This window comes from Gouania willdenowi, chromosome 9 (assembly GCF_900634775.1).
Source record: "Gouania willdenowi chromosome 9, fGouWil2.1, whole genome shotgun sequence".
In the NCBI taxonomy this organism is placed as follows: domain Eukaryota; kingdom Metazoa; phylum Chordata; class Actinopteri; order Blenniiformes; family Gobiesocidae; genus Gouania; species Gouania willdenowi.
In genome coordinates, this window is record NC_041052.1 from 24,899,783 (window position 1) to 24,922,385 (window position 22,603).

The 22,603-nt window shown below is 40.0% G+C and overlaps 1 protein-coding gene across 3 annotated transcripts in view; it reads left to right on the top strand.

The window, feature by feature from the left end:
• lmx1bb (LIM homeobox transcription factor 1, beta b) overlaps positions 1-8,566 on the top strand; it is a 47,610-nt gene extending 39,044 nt beyond the window's left edge. For 2 of the 3 annotated variants that reach the window (XM_028458549.1, XM_028458551.1), the window contains 6 exons: positions 462-694; positions 3,645-3,820; positions 5,047-5,124; positions 5,500-5,566; positions 6,109-6,270; positions 7,388-8,566. In XM_028458549.1, the coding sequence (XP_028314350.1) occupies positions 462-694; positions 3,645-3,820; positions 5,047-5,124; positions 5,500-5,566; positions 6,109-6,270; positions 7,388-7,545 (874 nt within the window). In that variant the 3' untranslated portion in view covers positions 7,546-8,566. The remainder of the gene's footprint in view (positions 1-461; positions 695-3,644; positions 3,821-5,046; positions 5,125-5,499; positions 5,567-6,108; positions 6,271-7,387) is intronic. The other variant, XM_028458550.1, reaches the window with a different exon arrangement.
• The last annotated feature ends 14,037 nt before the right edge of the window (positions 8,567-22,603 follow it).

A 22,603-nucleotide genomic window follows, 5' to 3' on the forward strand; every position in this document is an offset into this window, starting at 1 on the left:
CATTAAAAAATTTTAATCAGTTATTTCTGGTTGGTTCCTCGATTACCCCACTGAGTTTAATCTAGATCGGATCCAGATTGTGCATTTTATCTTGATTGTTTGAAAAGAATTGTCCATACATTTGGACCTACTGTATTAATGGGGATACATATTTCTTACAAGCCTTTAAAGTGTGAATGATCAGGATCACATGATAGAAAAGAGGATATTTGGTGCCTTGTTCTATCTGCGTGCACTTGTTTGTAACATTGGTATGCAGTATTAAAAAAATATGATTTCCTTTTATAAATAGTTTGTAAAAAAAAACCCTAAATTAAAAAAAAAGAAAAGAAAGAATAACATTGGTTGTATCAAAATCGATTTTATCCCATCATTTGAGGGAGCAACCGACGACTGATGACAATGTGTATTCAAAATAAAGGGGAAAACTCATTCAAGCATGTTATCTCTTTTTTTTAAAGGTTGTTCACTACCAAGTGCAGTGGCTGCATGGAAAAGATCGCCCCCACAGAGTTTGTGATGCGAGCCCTGGAGTGCGTCTACCACTTGAACTGTTTCTGCTGCTGCGTGTGCGATCGCCAGCTGAGGAAAGGTGACGAGTTTGTCCTAAAGGAGGGTCAGCTCCTCTGCAAAATTGACTACGAGAGGGAGAAAGACTTACTCAGCTCCATCAGCCCGGATGACTCAGACTCAGGTGAGCCCTCTGCACCCACTCACACAGGGGTGAGAGTGACACCGGCGTGTGATCATCACATGCCACTGGGGTGTTGTATTCTGTATGCTCTGTTTCATCACACTGGTACCAACGTGGATGAATCTGGAATCAATGTAAGGGCAAAAATATTCCTACTTTAGGAAAATAAGCACTATTCTATCTACAGCTTTTCAATGGTGGATTTAGTAAAATTCTAGTATGCGGGAAGCATACGTTTATGATACAGAAGAACGTTTCCCTTTACGTGGGCAAGTTCTGGTGATGGAAAGAATTATGACACTGTGTCAGGATGAGTGACAAAAGGATTTTGGGGCCTTTCTGCAAAAAGTCTGCGCCTCCAGTCTTATCGGCTCAAGTGTTCCTCGCCTTTAGCCTCCACACACAATGAGGCTTCTCGCCAAGCCTAACCGTTCACTACCATCTGGCTTGCATTTAAATATGCACAAAAGCACGGAATTTGTCAAATACATCTGTGCCTGTGTCAACTTTTGTCAACTTGTGGGAATATTTGCTCTTCGTCTTCCTCATCCACTCGTGTCCCAACATATTCTGTAGCCATGTCTCTTTTTTTCTTTTCTGTATGTCTCCAAAATTTCCAAATGTTGACTTGAACAGAGGTTAACCTCAGCATGCCGCAGATGAAATGTAGGTTTTCAGCTGAGAAATGTAGATACATATCAAAACCAGATGACAGGAGATACCAAGTGATGCTTTGTGAGAGCTTCTCTTTGTAGCAAATGTACCCCAAAGTCATTAGTGTTTGCTAACAGCACTGCTGGTTCTGATTTGCAGGCACTTGTTTTAAACTTCACACAGAATAATAACTGATGTTGACATTTTTTTCTTATGCTTAGATCACGTCCGCGCGTCTTTGTGGGAAGTGTTATTGAAAGGGATGAATAGCTGCAAAGCAATGGCTGATGTTTTTGTTACGTGACACGTTTTGTAAATTTATTTCATGTCATATTTATTCAGATCAAGGGTGCTATTTTGAGAGGACAAAACATGTTGCAACGTTAGAAGGAATCCTCCTACAGGTGCCATTTCGTTACAGTGAAACTTTTCTATTTACACAAAACATAGGTGTGATTTGATAATATGTGATCAGGCATGATCTGAAGTAGTTTGACATTGGCAGGAGACATGCCAACCAGTAATCTGATGCTGATAATTGAAACACAAAGGTAATAGGATGGCAGAGGTGAGGTGTGTATCAAGTTCAGACAATGACATAACAAAAAGGCTGTAATCAACTCTGTTTCCCCCTCACAATTAACCACACATTCTACCAACTTTAAATCAAATTAGAACTATGTAAATTCCAGACCCAGATTATACACGTAATGGCTGACCAACTGTCATATTATAAAATATAATAAAAATATAAAATGAGCTAAGTATAGAGGACTGATGGTCAAATGTGGGGTTATCCCCAAGTTCCCCTCAGATATTCTGCTGCGGTTAGGTGGTATGAACACGCAAACAAAGTCTTGAGCGGATCAGGTGTGCCCTGAGCACAAACGTGTCGAAGATAACGTGGGGCGCATGGAATTGTGGGTAGGGAGAATACCTGCTACGGCCCGAACTGAAACATTCAAACCATCAAAGGCACAACAATGTTTTTCAGCTCCATTACTGAATGTTGTGAAAGAACAGACGGCAGTATTTTCTGTATGCTGTTATGCATTCGCTGACCAATAGATGAGAGCCTATTTTTCTCATTTTGTTTGTCTCCTGAGAGAAGTCTCTACTCCAGTTGTTCCCAAACTGGGGTACGTGTACCCCTAGGGGTACATGAACACCTCTCAGGAGATACACAGAAACATTTTTTTTACATGCACACAGATTTTTTTCTCATCCATCAATAACTATTTGTGGTGCAACTCTTTAAAATACACCAAAAGGTGAAATTCAAATTCTAAAATGAGCAAAACATCATGAATAAATGAATAAAAAGGCCTAAACTCAAGTTTAGATGAGCGTGCAGACACTAATAAATCATGTATAACATGAGCTAAGGGGTACTTGGGATAAGAAATAAAAGCTAGGGGGTACAGGGGGCAATAAAGTTAGGGAAACACTGCTCTACTCCACTAAGCGACTAGCTTATGCTACTGCATCAGACGCTGATCATTTTGACATGCGCATCCTTCGTCATCTAAATTGGAACTAAGTAGGAAACTATTTTCAAAACGGAACAGTTAATTTTAGCTACGTGAATTGTGTCAATGTATTTTATGCTCAAATTACAAAAATATGTAATGACTTAAGTAAGAAAGTGAGTTTACAGCATTGACTATGTATATGCAATTTTGGATAAATAGTAAATAAGAAGGACTGTCTTTTAACTAAATAAAGCTCAATACAATTATTTATCTTATTTTATTCGTATATTTTTTTCTAGCAAGGTAAAAGCTTATAAAGTAAAATAATATACAGCACAAAACAGTGCAGTTAAATCCCAAAGTATAGCAAGCAACAGAGATTGTGTCTTATTTTGAAGGCTCAAAGTTACTCCTTCACAGAAGACGTATCCTCCATGCGCCAGTGTTGCTTTTTTCATGTTACACTTGATGTAGCACTATTATCAGAGATTGATTTAGTGTAAATCAGACAAAGCTGAGAGCAATACATTACTAGTGTCACAATGTCCAGCTCAGTGACAAATGTGCATATTTCATAGGCTCTCCACTGACTTCTTTAAGTCCATTCATCCATGTGGCTTTTTTTTTTTCTTTTTGCAAAAGATTTATAACAAAGTATGAAAAACACATGTGTTTCCTTTGATTATAGACTCACGTTGTGTGAATATCCCAGAATAGGAAAGAATAAAAATGTATTCATCAGCAGGCTGTCTGTCTCTGACTAAAAAGAGTGAGGTCAGCTAAGCTTGTCTTAATCACAAAAAAAAAAACATCTCTTTCTGCAGAGAAAAGTGATGATGAGGAGCTGGACATCAAGCCAGAAAAAGGCATTGGAAGCCAGGATAAGGGGGATGATGCGAAGGATCCGAGGAGGCCCAAAAGACCACGGACCATTCTAACTACTCAACAGAGACGAGCCTTCAAAGCGTCCTTTGAGGTGTCCTCAAAGCCTTGCAGAAAGGTAAGCCAAGGCACTCGCACCAAGCAGGGCAGACTTTTTATTTTGATGTTTTCAACCCTTCTGTGGTGTGTGCTTGAGGTGAAGTAGATTTAGATGGCGACCACGTGCCCTACAGTAGTTTGACAAATAAAATTCTCAAATTAAAAAAAGCTCCCCCCACGTCAGAGCCGAGCTTTGAAGTGGTGAGTAGCATTCTGTTTTCTGTTAACTGTGGCAGGCTGGTGTAACGCCGTCCGTCTGCACCACATGTCACATTGGGAAATAGAACTGCCTCCACAGTCTGAACCAGAACTGCACCATTGCAGAGGCAAGGGCTATGATGTCCTCAGGACCTCTGCATTCAGTCAGCATTTATCGAAATCAAAGAAAATCAAAGAGGCAACGTGCCAGCTCAGAAACATAGCAGAAATGTTAAAGGGGCAGTATTTTAAAAAATCACTTTATAATAGTTTTGCTACAGTGATATACATTCCTCTTTCAGAGGGCCAATGCTTAAAGAGTTCTGTTTCCTCCCTCCCTTGCTATTTCACATTTTGTAAAAAGTCAGCTCCAAATGGGCGAGTTGGATTTTTCTCGTATGGATGTTATAATGCGGAAACTCCTCTTCCTGACAATCCAGGCTCCTCCTACCCTAGCTTCTCCCTCTCAAACTACCTCACAGCTAAAACAAACAATGCCCAGGCAAGTTCATATTACAGTTTATATATTTATATATTTCATTATTAAATAATCCAGTATATAGATAAACCAAAGATTGCTCACAATGAGTTTCACTTTTAGTAGCCGTTACACCACCTTGTATCACCATTATGGGATGATCTGACGTGTTCTTGACCCGATGCGACGCAGCAGTTGGACATAACAATGGACTATCATTTTAAATGTCCTATGGTCTGATGAGTAAGGAGGAGAAGGAAGACTGTTAATGTTTTACAGCTGCTGCTGCTGTGATAAACACGCACGCTGAAGCAGCATGAAGGCCCAAAAAACCGCCAGTTTTTAGGAGCACTCTGAAAGTGACTCTTCTTCAAAGGGCTAAAATTCCAGAAAAATAAACCTCAAATACTATGTTGTTGGGGTTCTTACAACAATTAGAGATTGTTGTAAAATAGCATAATACTGGACCTTTAAAATGACATGACAATGCATTTTTGCTGTGTTATGTAAATGTTTTAGGGCTTTTTTGTATAATTATAAAATTCTAAGATTTTGCGGTTTGTGTTCAGGTAAGGGAGACGCTGGCTGCTGAAACGGGACTCAGTGTTCGGGTGGTCCAAGTGTGGTTTCAGAACCAAAGAGCCAAGGTAAGAGTTACAAACACAAGATAAATCACATTTTGTGACCTCTAAAAGTATATATTTATCAGCTCTGCTCCATCTTGGAGTCCATCGAATAAATCACCACAACTATGTGTGTTAAACTTATCACTGCATTCCTCCACAAATGCAGAAAAAAGGAGAACAGAGTTAAAAATCTGAGCGTCTCCAGCGTTAAATATCTACACCCCCAACTTTTTTGATCATAATCTTGTGAAAACCTTTGATTCTTGACAATGAAGTGCACTCACATACAGTTTTATGCAGTTCATTCAAGGGTGAGCAGCGCAGTGCATCCTTTTTAAATTAAAGCAAGCATGTTAGTTTTGGGAGTTCCTCACAACTTGGACTCTTTGGTTTCAGATGAAGAAGTTGGCAAGACGACAGCAACAGCAACAAGAACAACAGAATTCCCAGAGACTTGGCCAAGGTGTGTGTCTGGACTCATAAACATTGTTAAAGGAAACACAAAAAAAAAGAAGGCATACAACTTTTTGTACGACTTGTGTAATACACAATGACAAGCAAAGTAAACAAAGTATTTTACATGTGATAAAACAAGGGTTACGGTTTCCACAAGTTCTACTTTGATTTGCAGCTGCCTTTTCCTTAAACAATACCACACTGTGAACAAATGTGTGTTTAGTGATTCTTCTATAACAGATAACAAATAGCTCCCTGTGTAAATAAGGAGGCTTCAAACATAAAACAGAAATTCAGTTTGAAAACCAAATAAAATGAATGGCAGACGTCACAAGCTATTCCACTTTTTAAAGGACATAAATACAGTCTGACAAGCACATCTATTTCTATTACCATAGTGTGTCAGATAACATTGGATTAGCACTGATGGGAATACAGGAATTAAAACATATTGCTCAACTTTTCTCTGAGTTCTTTCTGTGTTCTTATTCAACAGATCCGTTTTTACTCACATTGTGATAATATTTCTCCTATTTTATTTTCCTCCAGAAGTAATGTCTAATCGAATGGAGGGAATGATAAGCTCCTTTACACCGCTGGCTCCACCACAGCAGCAGCTGGTCACCATGGATCAGAACGGTTACAGCACAGACCCGTTCCAACAGGGGCTCACTCCCCCACAGATGCCTGGGGACCATATGAACCCATATGGTGAGCATCTACCAACTTCCACCCCCTACCCCCCAAAAAAAAAAAAGCCCCTCACTGCCGCTAACAAAGTGCACACATGCCTGTCCCTTGATCAACCTCATCGCTCCCCGGTGTGGGACACGTGCTCAGGCCACAGGCTCCTGCTTTAAGCCGATCCCAGGGAAGAACGCGCAGCTTCTCCTCCCACATGAGATATCACAAACGCTCTCATGAGCTGTTGGGTTTTTGAAGTGGATTTCTCACTCTGTTTGATATGGTTTTAACTGGGTTCCACTTCTGACACGTGCCCCGTTACTGGTGACGTGTTCTAATGTTGTGTAAAACGTATCTTCTGTGTGGTTGGCTCGGGAAAAGCTGCAGCACAGATTTTGATCCAGGGTGAGTTGACGTCACAGATTAGGAAAATGTCAGGCGTTTTTTTTATATTTTTATTATTATTTCAGTTTGATATTGGATGAAATTGAAATGCAAACAAAGACTGTGGGGAAATCAGTCAATCACAGTGTTAGCACTGTTAACACATTTCTGAGTGATGTCCTCAATTTTTCCCATAGGGACCATATCCTGAAGTTCATAACGTCCTTTTAAGTTGCCTCCATTTAGTTCTTCTCAGTAGTAAAAGCCCAAATCCCCAGTCTCATCACTCTCCTTTGGTTTGGGGAAAAGCAATATTGGCAAGGCATTAAAAGATATGTCTCCAAACACTGTCCCCATTTTGTGCAACACTATCATTAAGATCCAGAGTGTAATAAAGTTAACTATTCCCTCCAGAGAAATAACGTTGTTGAGGCTTTATGAAAGGCGTAAACAGCTGCTATTAACCAGATCTTGGTTAATATTGGATGCCCCTTGTTTACATGCTCCCTCAAAAACTGCAATTGTCCCAGGGAGGGCAGCAAAAACTGAGCTTTGATAATATCCAACAAAAGTGCTCTCACTGTTGTGATGACACACAACAGTGATTTTTCAAAGTGACTGTTCGTGATTATAATTTCCCAATGCTGCTATAAATCTCTTATACAAGATTACACTGATTCCTCACTCAAAGCAAAGATTTTTTTTTTTTTTAATCGAGCTGGCACCGGATTCTGATGACAATCTACATTTCTCTTCCCAGGTAATGATTCTGCTTTCCACGACATAGACAGTGACACGTCCTTAACCAGCCTCAGTGACTGCTTCATGGCATCGTCAGAAGTCAGCTCCATGCAGGCCCGCGTTGGAAACCCAATTGACCGCCTCTACTCCATGCAGAACTCTTATTTTGCATCATGAAAAGAGAAAAAGGATAAAGGAACCAAGAAACATCAGCACAGAATAAACTGCCCATCCCCGCCCGATGCAGCATGGCGAGGGGTTTCTAAACACAAATATGGACAAACAGAAGAAACACCTCATAGCTTATGCTCCTGCTTACGTGCGGAAGCTTCTTCAAAGATAGTAACACCACTCGTAGGACAGTGAAGACTGCTGGGGGAAAGACAATTATTTTTAGAAATAATTTGGTAGGATTGCTTATTCGTCGCAAGATTAAATACTGTTTTTCTTTGTTCACTTGAAAATAAAACAAGTAGATACCGAAACCACTCATTACGCACTCTCAAACCAAATCACAATTTATACAGTGCATGATCAATTGTAAACTAAGACCTTTTGTAAAACCCCTCTGGTTACGACGTGGTGTTTGGACTGTTACTTCTCCACACTACATGGGTTTCCCATGCTCACCATTAGCATTTTGATCACTTTCCATAGGTTTAGATATTGTGTTGATAGTAAATAGATGCAGCATGTCTGCAAGAGTGAGTGTACATTTGTGTATGTATGAGAGTTTGTGATGAGACAGAATTGTTTAGAGAGGAAACGTGGAGAATTTGTTGGACAAGTAGGTTCAGTTTATGTGTAAATACTTTCCCCGCGCAAATTGGATGTGCATGTTCAAAATGGAAAGCATTCTATTTATTTAACTATAACAGGCTCTTGAAGGTACATATTAAAACTGAAAAGCTTTATTTAAAAGGAGAAAGTCTTTTTGTTGAGCAGTTAATACTTTTACGAGTATCAAAACTCATCGGTATTCCATTTTATAATGAAGATTAACCCTTTGGTTTTCCTTTTCTTTACATCAGCCAAGCTGTAAATGAGCAGAGTTGCTATTTATTACGTACAGACCATAAACCTATTGTTGTCATTGTTCTTTGTGCATTCTCAACATGTTAAAGTTGCTAATTGACCAAAGTTAACTGGTTTGATGAATAAACAATGTCTTTCTCCTGATAACATTAAATAAACAACATCAGTGACCATTCATATGATGACATTAGAAATCCTTCATTCATTTTTTTTGTTTTAAGCGTCTTCTGATACTCAGTATCAGTATTCTTACAAATGATCTTGAACAGGACAGCCAACTACATAGACGACGGGTTATCAGGGTGATACAAACAACCCAAAATTATAGTGGAGGGCTACCACATTAAACATCTCTCCATGTTTTACCCCTAGATTTATTTTAATGCTGGCCCATTTATTAGTATATAGTTAATCAACAATTCATTTGTATTTATTTACTTTGTAGGTATCCTGCATTGAAATATTGGTAACTTCCGCTAGGATCCCCTGTTTTACAGGCTACTGTCTGGGCCAGAGCTAACAAGGTTTTCATGCCAAGGGTCTTGAGTTCAAATTCAATTTGACTGATTTTCTGTTTTCTTTCTTTTTTTTTTTTTGTTGGAAAATGTGACCTATTTCAACAGAATAACAGTCATCCTCAATGCCCATTGAGAGTTTGATTTGGATATGTACAGAGCTTTTTTTATACTCTGCATTAATGTCATTAGTATTTTAGCATAATTTCAGAAAACAAAACTAACAGACTTAATAAATAGTGCCAGTGGGGGGCAGTATAGCGCTCACTGGCCGATTGTGTTGGTGAAGAAGAAAGGTTTTCGCAGGCTTTTAACATTTATGATTATGATAGAAACAAGAAAGTGTCTAGAGATACGTTAAACATAGCCATAGCCCCCGGGACAATGGGTACGACTGATGACGTTGCCGGACCTTTTCTACATAAGCGTAATATGCCTTTGTTTTTGCTGTGTCAGGATTGCCAAGTGGTCTTAGGTGCCTGATTCAAGAATTTTTCATTCTGCTGCCGTGGGTTCGAATCCCACTTTTGACATACATATTTTTTTTCATTTTAGCATATTTATTACAGCAAATGCCACCTTTAAAAATAAACATTTTAGGGTATTCCCTGGGTTAGGGTTGAAATAAAAGGGTTAGCGGGGTAGCTAAAAATAAATATGAGCTAAAATAAAACCGACGGAACTTTAAGTCACGTGGTGCACCTATCAAGTGACCAAAACTGGCTAATGAGGGGTGCTGCGTATGCATAGATTGGCAGCCTACAGATACGTTTAACGTATCCATAGCCACGGCCTAAAAACAATTATCTATGCTTTGCCCCTTTCTGTAAAGCTACATTAATAACAGAAATATTTTAGTCTGAAGACAGAACCGCGATAAACATGCACTGCCTTCTTTTTCTTCTCTCTTTATCCCAATTCACCACCATTGATCTGGAGAGTTCAGATAATGTTGTAAACATTTTCCCTAAAGTAATATTGCAAGGAAATTAGCTCTAATAACTGTAATATATTCTTGACTTTTCCTAACCACATCAATAATTATGTTTATTGCCGAATGTTGCTATTCATAGAAAAAATGATTTCAAATTATGAGTTTTACAATTGCTAGCTACCATTTATAACCACCATGCTAACTATGTTAGCACACCCATTCGTTCATAGACCAACAACAATGTGTAGCCTACTTTTTCTGAGACACGGTTAGTCAGTAAGAGGGAGAACTCTGAGCCACAAACTCAAAGTGAGGGTGAGGTCGGAGAAAAGTTCAGGTGACATACCAATACAGCTGCAAGACGTGAGAGCACACCCTACCTATCACCTCAGGGCTTGTCGGGTGCTGACTTAGAAGTACCATCTGGGTACTTATTCATCGGTCTGACAGCTCTTCTATGTGGCCAGGCAGGCTTCCACCTTCTCCGGAATCATGTGACCAGAGATAAACAATGCTTTCATGATGTTTGTGTTGCTATGACTCAATGTATCCCAAAATTCCTGCTCATGACAAGGTTCAATAATATTGACTGCTCTCCCTGAGCATAAAATGAAGTTGAAAGAATTGAACAGGAGTGTGGTCTGTATAAAAAAGATGGCACATATATTTCTGCAATCAAGTCTACAATCTGACAGCCAGGTGTTGGCAAAGTTACATAACCATTTGTCTTCAGTTGACATGCAATTGAGCGATTATTCCCAGAAGGGAGAAGCTGTGACTTCATCTCAGCCTGGATACTGATTGGGTGAGGAATATTTGCCTGTGAAATGGCAAAATAAAGTATCGAATCTAACTGACAAAAAATTGTCCATTGAACTGAAATGGATTGTCCTTTTCTAACTTGAACTTGGCCCATGTGAAATTTAAAAGGCTGTCAATGTGAATACAGAGAGGCAGCGTGTGTCCTCCTTTGTGTGCACCCTAACCCTAACCCAAGCAGTGCTTATGAAGACAATAGTCAGCTTTGCATCAGGTTTCCAGTATATATCAGGATCAAAGTGTAAGAGACCTGAAAGGCTGAGTCAACAAGCACAACAAAGGCTTCCATTTACAGTAAACATGGACGAGGCTGCTATGCACACATCGTGTTTGCACGGGATAGACAGTACAATTGGTTCAAACCCTCCCTTTTCACGGTGGGCCAGGTGAGCTTACAGAGAGGTGTTTAAGTGTAATGGAGAACAGAAAGTCCTGCTGCTGAGGTTGTCATATGAATGAGACAGCAAAGCCCTAGGAACCAGGAACTCGTCACAGTTGTGGCTTTGCTAACCCTAAATTGGAGACGACGTGCAAAATATCCTCCAAAAATACTCAATGACCTGAAACAGGCATGAAAAATCATAGAAATTAATAATGTTTCAACTGAAAAAGTCTCCCTTACATATCAAAGTTTTTTTTTTTTTTTTTACAGTCTGTGTAGCAGTTGTTTCTTGTAAGGGGTTTATTTTCATGGTGGTTTTTTAGATGATGGTCAAGAAAACTTGAAGATTTGGTGTCTTTGTGCTATACAGTATATTACAAATGGCGAATGTGCCGAATATTTGAAAATTACAAAGGAACTCCATGAGCAATGATTTACTTAGTTTAGCACACAACCTCACTGACCATGCAGGGTCAAATGTTAAAGGGGCGGGTTAACTTATGGTTCAAATTGTTTTATTAGGCCAATTAAAAAAAAAACAAAAAAAAAAAAAACTTTTCAGTCCAAAACCTATCATCCATCACTTGTTTATTTACAGTATATGGGAGAATGTCGTTCTACACCCAAAGATGGATACAATATTTATTGTCATAAACATAAACATACTTTTAAAGGATGAGCTGCCAGGTTGAAAATTACCCAAAGGGTAGCTAAAATACTCCTCCACTCTAAGATTATAAAATATTACTGGCATGCAGAATAATGTGTGACATCCATTAACACAATCCATCTCATTTTATTAGTAACAATATATCAGATTTATAAAGTGCTTTTCAAAAAAACTCAAAGATGCTGAATGAAGAAGGAAAGAAACTAAAAACAATGAAGATGGCTAGATCACGTTGCAAAATTGGTGTGTAACCAAAAAAATTAACAGATTGTAATCTGAAAAACCATTTTAGTTTAAAGAACCAATCTTTTGCCATGTTCTGTTTTTTTGCAAAAGTAATCAATTGATTGCATTGAATATTTGTGACCATCACCAGACCTACCTAAGGAAGGGTATGAAAAACATGACTAGGGGAAAATACATAAAATGAGAGGGCAGGTTCTTTACCACGAATAAAAAAAAAAACCGATATAATAATAATATAAATACATTGGATTTTGGATAGTGCTTTTTCATAGGCACTCAAAGCGCTTTACATTGATGTGCATTATTCTTTCGCTCCACACATGGTGGTGGTAAGCTACTATTGTAGCCACAGCTGCCCTGGGGCAGACTGACAGAAGTCGGGCTGCCATAGAGCCCTCACTAACACACCCTATTCATACTAAATGTAGTAAAGTACCTTGCACAAGGACACAATGACAATGACTTAGATAGAGGGGGATTCGAACCCCCAAACCGTTTTGAACAACCCACTTTTCAACTGAGCCATGGTTGCCCCGATATGTGCTGCTGTTTGAGACATGTTTAAAATAAATATGGCTCTCTTTCCTTAACTGAAGTTGAATTAGTTGACTTACTTTGCACAGATGAATCTATCCCATGGATTATCACAATAAAAGTACGCTATAACGTGTTAATTAAGTGGAGATAAATATAAGGTGACCAAAAATTAAGGTTGGGGGAGGGGGTCTATTTATATATCAGTATCAGTTAATATTGGAAATAATGGACAGAGCACAGGGCACAGTTTTGTGCTGTGTTCTCTGTCCGTAGCACTGGGTGCAAAGAAGTGTAGATTAATGTCTTGCCACCTTTTGATTGTGGAGTGTCTGTGCTGGGGTGTGTGGTCTGGATAGATTTGCTCACTTGGCTGTGCAGCTGTGTCGAGTAGTTCATGGACCAGTATCTTCTCCGGGCGTGGTTGTTGTTGTTTGAATCTATTTATACAAGATTGTTGACTCAAGCCGTAATAATCACTCTTACTAAAGGAAGTGGCCTTAAAGCTGACAGTTACAGCACCTGTCAAATGAGTGAATAAAAATAGAAAGGGAAAATAATTGTTACTGTATGTGTTAAACTTAAATGAATAATTTAGAAATATTGTTTTTAATCTGTGAAAATAAGTTGAGACACTGGGGGATTACTGCGTCACGGACTGCTACTAGCTACATGTCTGGTAAAAACGCAGATGTTTTTAGCAGATAAAAACTAGCATTGTTCCTAGATTCTGCACCTGACCCTGGCTGTGATGTAAAACGCCTTCCCTTCAAAGTGAAGTCCGTTTTTCTAATTCCTTACAGGGCCTGGGGCGCTATTGGTCTTGGAGTGCACCTTGACCACGCCTAATTTTTAGGGAAACACCTACAACAGGTGCACGTAGACGAATGCTACTAAGAGAAATCAGGCGTTGTGATCAGCAGATCAAATATGCGCTTTAGGTCATGGAAATAAGAGCTTAAGTGCTGGACAATTGGCGACCCCAGTACCTGACTATGTGTCGAAGTGTCCTTGGGCAAGACACTGAACCCTAAGTTGCACCCAGTGGTTGACTAGCGCCTTGCATGGCAGTCCTGTCCTACTGGTGTGTGAATGTGAGAGTGATTGGGTGAATGAGCTGATATGTAAAGCACTTTGAGACTGCTTCAGTGTGGTGATAAAGCACTATATAAAATCAAGTCCATTCAGTCCATTTACAATATCACCATATTGGATATCGGCAAAAAGCTAATATAGAAAATCACTTATAGGTAGATGAGGACAAAGGTTGCTGTGGGAAAGGACGGTGGGTTTTCTGCAGCAGAGAGAGGAGAGTGGTACAAAAAGAATTTAAGGGTCCAATATGCAAAGAAAGATTGGAAAGTGCCAGGTGCAAGAAGGGCGACTGGGTCCTTTGAAGAAAAATAAATGCCAGTCAGGTCAAGATTTAAAACTGACAGATTAACTATAAACGCAAAATAGGTAGCATAGCCACCGAACAAACAAAAAGTGACTAAAAATGTGATAACAGGCCTACAAACTCATCCACCCAAGACAGGGCTGCTTGGGCGGGAGGGTTGGGAAGGACAACAAAGTGGAAGAATTCTGACAAAACATGTCACTCATCCGACAGGAGAGACATGTAGACTCACGACAGTTACAGCTGAGTCAAACCTTCTACACACTTTACATGAACAGAGTACTTTGTTCCTGTTCTTGTTCTTGTTCTTGCGGTGGCAAGAAAGAAGTTTGTTTTTTGGCTACAATACAATACATACTTGGCAAGTTTTCAGGTGTAAAACACTTCAATGGGCTGATGTGTTACACCCAAAACCTGTGTGTTGTGTGCAGGAAAGAATAACAACAGACACTGAATTATTGCTTGGACAATGTGAAGAGAAGTCAACTTAGTTTGCCAGTGAGAAAAAGTATGAGAAAGAAGAAAGTTCTCTGTTTCTTTGAAGTAATTCTATGTGGAAGCTTTTATAAGGAGTGACTGTCAAAGGCTTGTTTCATCAGAAAACTATGTGAAAGGTGAATCCATATCTGAATATAGGGATCCAAGAGGAACAATATCCAAACCAAGATACTGCCTCTATTGGCCTGGCTTTCTGTAGTGCATCATGAAGCCAGGTTTAGGGTTGGGTGTCGATTGAGACTTTACCAATACAGGTTATTCCTCCATTTTTAAACAGTACTGGTGCCTAAACCGTACTGTAACTGGTACTTAAAAATCTCAAGATCCACCAGAACCAAAATTAACACAATTGAAGGAGCATAGGGCAGGATTGAGAAAAAATAAAGATTCATTTTAACTTTTTTTTTTTTAATTCTAATGATGGTGAAGCACTCTAAGAAAATTAGCCCACACACATTTCTACCTATTGCCTTGAAAAGATTGTGTGATATATTTTGTACTGCTGTCCAGGGCATTCATTTCCTACGCAGTTCTGCGGATGTGAAGTCAAATGATGCAGATAGTGACATCAAATGACGCTGGTGCGTTCTCAACATCTTGGAGAGGCGGTCCACTATCGGAAACAAAAAAGAATGAGAAGAAGACGGCTTGGAGACTGAAAGAAAACAAGCACAGTGGACGAAACTACTGTTTGTTTCCACAGATGAATGCAGAGGCATGTACACAGGTCTTGCAGTAAACAGTCACAAGAACGGCGAGTAAATAAATAACCATGTCACAGTTGGAGTGTGGATCGGGCCGCATTTTCTTGTCCGAGTCCGACCCAGGGAAAACCTCATCTCTTTTCTCAAAGAAATGACATATTTAGGTTTGTTTTAGTGGTAAGCACCGTTTTTTTTAACAAACAACTGTTAATGTCAACATCAGATCAATGCGCGAGAAACAAGAGAAAGTGAAACACAAACGGGCGCAGAGCATGCAAGAGACCCATTGGATCTATTTACATAATCCATGTATCAAAGGATAATTATTGTGCAGAAAAAGGATTGTTTTTCTTTATAATTGTCCCCTGCTCCAATCTCCCTGCATTGTGAATCACAGCTCTCACGGTGACAGATAAAATTGCATTGTTCAGTGCTTCATCAGCTGTGGCTGCTGCAGCAGGAAAACAAGAACGCTGCATGCAAACAACACTATGTGACAGAACCCGACCACTAGTTCTAAATATCCATCCGATGCCGTCGGGTCCCGTCGGCATTTGGTCGGGTATATCCTCTATCCACAGTATTAGCTCCCGTGATAAACAAACAGTTGATGCGCGCTCCCGTGGCGGCTTGGCTGATGGCTGCAGTTGCACTAACCACCACTCTGGAGTCTGATTTCTAGATCCTGCCCTATGCTCCTTTAACTTAAAACAATAAAAATGCAACATACAATTAAACCATTATTAGATCAGAATCACACAATTAACATACTATCAAATACTGTATCAAAAAAATATAATAATGAAGTTTAAAATGGGGATTAGTATCAGTACCAAGTAATCTAATCTCCATCTTAAAACTTAAGCTGCAAAGTAGGCCTTATTATTTTGATAAAGAGTGCGAATGACCTGGGGCATCATTCATGAAGCAATGTGTAGAATCAGTACTGCGCACGTACAGTAAGTGTGTACGTGCACAAATAATTTGAAGGTGCAGCTCTGTCAGAGTGTGTCTGCTACAGGTTGCCCACACCTTGTGCCACTTTAACAGAATGCGCACAAGCAGAGGCACATTAAAACACACCGTGTCCATCCGCACTCTGAGGAGGGTTAGTTAAGAGCGCAGTGCATCTGCAAGGTGTTCCAACACTGCTGTGCATCAAGAAGTTGAATGCATCTTGTGTTGATATCACCATGTTTGCCTGACTATAGATTGATTATATGCACATTTTCAGGTTAACGTAGGCTACATGCATTCAACACCTCATCACTGGCGCCGTCATTTCAACACGTCTTCAAAATATTTGTGCGTCAGGGTCAGAGTTAACATCCTGGTGAGCACATTTTAATGCTTCGTTTATTTTTATAAATCCCAAAGTTTGCTTGGAAAGTGTTGTGCGTATCTTTCAGGCCACATTTTGTGAGTGCACAACAGTTAGAAAGGAGGCCCACATCAACAATCTGAGCAGTGGCACTGACATCATGTGTAACACCTCATGTGTGACAACAAAATAAAGTGCCGAAATCTAGGTTCTTATTCAGTTCGGTTACTACTGTTTACGTTGGAACTGGTGCCATACTCATACAGGGTTTCAGTACCTATCCCTAGCAAAGGTATATCCAACAGAAGCCAAATACTCCTGCCATTTTCATCAAGATCACCTTTTACTTCTCACTGTTTCATTTCAGTTGTTTATGTGGCCATTGTTGACACATTGAACTCTGGAGAGGGCTTCCAAGTAGTCTATCCTTAACTCATTTCATCTTTACTGTTTGTAGATGCTCTATTTTGGATAGGATGCTTGTCATTTGTAAGGCTGACAGAGACAGTGTAATTGGAGGACTTGAACCCATTACCTCTGCAGGTAAGTACAAAGATGGACTGACATTCCGTGCATTCACACGGACGGACCACAGAGCGATTAATACGCTCTAGGATATGTTTGCTCCAATAGTCTGCCTCGTTTGGGCGGTGTGAACAAGCAAACAAAGTCTATAGCGGATCAAACAGGCAAATTCTAGAGAGTTTGCCTGTTTGATTGTTTGAAGGTGTGTTTCACCTGTGTTTTGTGATGGTGGAAATAAACAGGTACTCCCATACTTCGTCAACTGTCTTAAGGCTCAAACATACTCAAGCGAATTCCGAGTGACTGTCTTAAATTCTCCATTTCCTTGAATCATTAGCAGTTCTCTGTAGTCGTTGTATTCCTTCTGGAACGTGTTTTAAATGTGTTGTTACTTTCATAGCTCGTGTGTCACTCTCTCCTCTAAGTCCGTCTTCATCTCTCCTGCTCTGTTTCACCAGGCGGGTGAAATGCAGGTCGGTGTTACATTTAATGCAGGTTGATACATGCCATGCAGTGTTTTATGTGATACCGGGTACGCGAACAAATCGGTTAATTTGCAGTTAATTGGCCTGGACGAGATGTACAGCGAGTATGTTTGAGGCTTTAGAAACACAACCAGTGGCCTCACGCACAGGATCCTTCGATTCACCCACTAATAGGGAGCATGAACTGGGCTATCAAAATATAAAATTTGTAAGAATCCACATGAACAAGCATCAGCGACAGTGGGAAGAAACGACTGCCTTGTAACAGGAAGAAAATCTCCAGCAGAACCAGGTTCAGAGGTGGCAGCCATCTGCTTTGACTGGTTGGGGTTATTAGTGGACATAAGGACAAGCAGAACAGGATAGAGAGATAGAACATCAGAGTGTCCCAGACTAGTTGAGCTGTGAAGCACAGATCAGAAACTACCAGCTCCAGCTTCAAGATGATTTTCTGATGAGTCAGCAATAGTTGGCTGCATTGAAAAGGGTGATGAAATGAATACAGGACTGTTGTGGGTAACTTTGTCACTTGGTGTGAACTGAATCATCTGCAGCGCAATGTAACAAAGACAAAAGAGCTCATAGGGGGTCCCTGTGGCTACTGTTGAGGAATACAAGTACCTGGGGATGTACTTTAACAAAAAAGTTGGACTGGACTAAAAACGCTGAAGCTGTCTACAAAAAGAGCCAAAGCCGACTCTTTTTCCTAAATAGGCTGATGTCTGCCAGACGATGTTGAGGATGTTCTATGAGCCTGCGATCTTCTTTGCTGTTACATGCTGAGTCAGTGGGTTGAAGGTCACAGACAACAGCAGACTAAACAAACTGATCAGGAGGGCAGGTGATGTCGTGAGGGAGGAGCTGAACACCCTGATGATTGTGGCTGAGAGGAGGATGCTGTCATAGGTTCAGTCCATCTTGGTCAATGTCACACACCCTCTCAATGACACACTGGCCCAGCAGAGGAGCACTTTCAGCAGGAAACTCCTCTTACCCAGATGCACCACTGAGCGCCACAGGAAAATCATTCCTGTCTGTGCTCATTTAACTCTATAACCAGGGCCGGTTTTACTGGGGTTGCAACAGGAGCAATTGCACCGGGCCCAGGCCTGGGGGGGGGGGGCTCCTCCCCAATCCCCCCAAAAATAAAATTCTGATTATTATTTATTTATTTTTTCACTCAGTACAAGAGGCCCTTTATGTTGCTCTTACAGTTTTTTTCCCCCATAACGAGTTATTTTCAAAAATGTGTCAAAATGTGTGTTGTCACCCCTCCCTCCACCTTTAGTTAGTATTGCCCATGCCGCATGTGCAAGAGAGACTTGAGTTGAGTCGACGCTTGAGATTCAGACCGTGACTTGCCAACACGTTGGTAAAAAGATTCAAATTGGGTTGCCAGAAACGGAGAGAGGTAAAACAAAAAGTTGAAAGTACAAAAAAAGAGGCAGAAAATGATAAAAAAAAATAAATAAATTAAAAAAAGATTTACGGTTGGTGGTTTACGTTTGGGCAGCCACAGAAGAACAAGAAGACACTGTGGATGCACACACACACTTACCAAACCCCCCTCCTCCACTCACTCACCTCAGCAGCCACAGCGACAATATTAAGACAGAGTTGAATGAAGAGTTAGTTAGTAAAAAACAAATAATTAAATTTGGAAATGGTTTGGCTTCAGAGTGTCACTGCTCGTGAGTAAGCGTGTGCGCGCGCAGTAGAGATACAGAGGTCTCCGTGGGTCCATAACGTTGTAAACATGACTCAAAACAACTCGTTACCGTCACACTGCACATTTATTGTGAGCAGGGGAAACTCAAACACTGCTTATGTTGTTTCAGAAGGGACGGTAACAGAAAAGTAACATAAAGCTCCGTCCATGCGCTCAGTACAAATCAGGAAGTTAGCAGGTCCGATTCAACTCTGGCATTACGTTACCATGGCTCCCTTAAAGGGACAGTCCTCAAAAGGCCATCATTACAGCATGTGTGTGTTAGTAGTGGTAAGTGTTATTTTATATTACTTCTTCTGATTATAGTATCTGATAAATTCACAATTGCCAGTAATAATAAATCAATAATTGATAGGTAATTGTAGTAATACAAAAAAAATGTACATCACTTTGGTCAGCTGAAGTTGTTTTTAAAATGTGCACAAATCCATTTGTGCACATTTGTTTTATATTTGTTTTATAAATTATGATATTGTTCTCTACTCTTATGTTATTAAAGATGCCTGTGTGACAATTGGCTTTAACTGACTTCACTTATTTTAAGGGTTTGAATCTGAAAAAAAAAAAGAAACTAATAGGTACGTTATGCTATAATAGTTAGGGGAAACCCCAATTACATCACAGAGAAAACATCAATATATATTGAGTATTGCCATTGTGGTTCAATTGTATGCATCAAAGCATCATCTCAAGGCAGGGTTAAATATTGAGATATATATCGTATATTGTGATAAGAGCTTGAAAATATCAAGATATTAAAAAAAAGGCCACATCGCCCAGCCCTAGTTGGTGGATGTCGTTAGTTGGGGGTGGGTGGGTGGGTGTGTGTGTGTGTGGTGGTGGTGGTGGTGGGGGGGGCTACGCAATGGTTTTGCTCCCCGGCCCAGAATTTCGTAGGACCGGCCCTGTCTATAACGCCTCCCAAAGATAGTCAGACACCCCCCTTCTGTAACCTGACTCAAACACAGACAGTCTTTTTCATTTTGCTCTTTTTGCACTTTCTGCACGTAATTAAACTGTACAGTTGACCTTTTATATATGTATAGTTATATTTATATTGTTCTTAATATATGTGGCTTGTATAATATGTTGTTTGTTTATCTAGAGCTGCAACGAAAATAATTTTCCCCTTGGATTATTAAAGTATTTCTGATTGTGATTCTAAATCTGAAGACACCTGAAACAAAAAAAGAGAGAAGGGCGAGGAGAAGGCACAGACTACAGAAAAACATGATACAGGAATACAGTGGAATGATAATGAATATGGGGTGGGCATCAGTGTCAATGGCAGTGTGAGCAGTGTGATGGGTATACAACAAGGTTCAGAAGTGGGGGTTGGCTACAACCTGCCACAACTGTGTCTGTCTGGACATCATACATTGCAGCCCAATAGAGCTATGTGTAGATGGTAGATTGTGTTTGAATATAATGTTGGTGTTGTACTATATAATATTAATTTGTAATTCCTATTTTCAGGTTTGGGGCTTTGTTCCTAGTGGTTATGTTAACGCTATTTTACGATATATGCCTTAGCAAATAAGTAGATTTTTGATTTTGCCTCCTGTTCTACTTCTAAACACGTTTGGAACTTCCAGTAGACCAGCAAACTGAGCAGAGTGTTCTGCCTGGACGATAGGGCACTAACAGGTCTTTAAGATGTACAGGAGATTGATCATGTAGAGCTTCGTATGCTAACAGGAGGATTTTTAAACTCTATTCTAGATTTTACAGGAAGCCAATGAAGAGAAGCCAATACTGGAAAAATATGCTCTCTCCTGTTAGTACCTGTTAGTACTCTGGCTGCAGCATTCTGGATAAACTGGAGACTTTTCAGTGAGTTACTGAGACATCCTGACAGTAAAGAGTTACAATAATCTAGTCTAGATATAACAAATGCATGGATTTGTTTTTCAGCATCACTCTGGGCCAAGATTTTCCTGATTTTAGAGATATTACGGTGGTGGAAGAAGGCTGTCCTTGAGATCCAGGATGTGATGTCTTTAAGACAAGCCTGGAGTTGTAATAACTGATGAGTTTCATCCGATTTCATTGACAAATAGAGCTGTGTATCATCTGCATAGCAATGGAAATTTGGATTATGTTCTCTGATAATGTTATCTAGTGGAAGCATGTATAATGTAATGTAGTATTTGTCCTAAAACTGAACCTTGTGGAACTCCATGATTAACTCTGGTGTGCGTTGAGGAGCGATAATTAACTTCAACAAAGTGGGTTCTTTAATCCCAAAAACACTTTCAAGTCTTTGCAGGCTGCACTGAGATCTAAGAGGAACAGAGCTGAGACCAACCCTCTGTCTGAGGCAAAGAGGAGATCATCAGTCTCTGTGCTGTGATGGGCTCTAAAGCCAGACTGAAAGCTCTCGTATAAATTGTTTCTATGTAGATGATCACATAGGTGACCTGGCAAAAGGAAGGTCGGATATTGGCCAATAGCTGGAAAAATCAAGGGTAGGCTTTTTAAGGAGAGGTTTGATTACAGCAGTTTTAAAGGACAGTGGCACATAACTTGTTACTAAATATGTGGTAATGCATGTAACAATATTAGTGCTAATTAGTGGAAAAACATTTTTAAATAGTGGAGTTTGGATCGGATCCAAGAGACAGTTTCTTTGTTTAGAAGCACTAACTATTGAGGTCATCTCAGATAGACCATTAGGAGTGAAACTGTAAAAATAAAAGCTACATGTTGGAGTTATTTCAGGAGCTGCTTTGTTTATGAGAATAATGAGCACTCCTGTATGAGGGCGACCGTGGCTCAGGTGGTAGTGGGTCGTCTTCTGATCGAGAAGTTGGGGGTTCGATCCCAGTACCTGACTATGTGTCGAAGTGTCCTTGAGCAAGACACTGAACCCTAAGTTGCTCCCAGTGGTCGACTAGCGCCTTGCATGGCAGTCCTGTCCTACTGGTGTGTGAATGTGAGAGTGATTGGGTGAATGAGCTGATATGTAAAGTGCTTTGAGACTGCTTCAGTGTGGTGATAAAGCACTATATAAAATCAAGTCCATTTACCATTCCTGTAGGGGGGACATTAGCTTTGTTTGTAATTGTTAGATTTTTATCTGTAAAGAATTACATGAAGTACATCACTGCTCAGGTTGACAGCATTAGAAGATTCAACAGAGCTGTGGTTTACTGATACCCAACTGATGATGTGTTTTTTCAATAGTAATCCACAAGCTGGTGGTGCAGCTCCTTAGTGTGATGTTGCTGCAATGCCTATGGCATCCCGCATGAAAACTGCATCGTAGCTCGAGACGGTTATACGCAACAGTTGAAGAGTGTGTAGCTGTCTGTGTGTGTGTGTGTGTGTGTGTGTCCGTGTTTGAATTAGGTGAGTTCTACATATTAGAATAGATAATTTTCTTACTGTGTCATTAACAGTGTTGGAAACGTTACTTTAAAAAAGTAATTAGTTATAA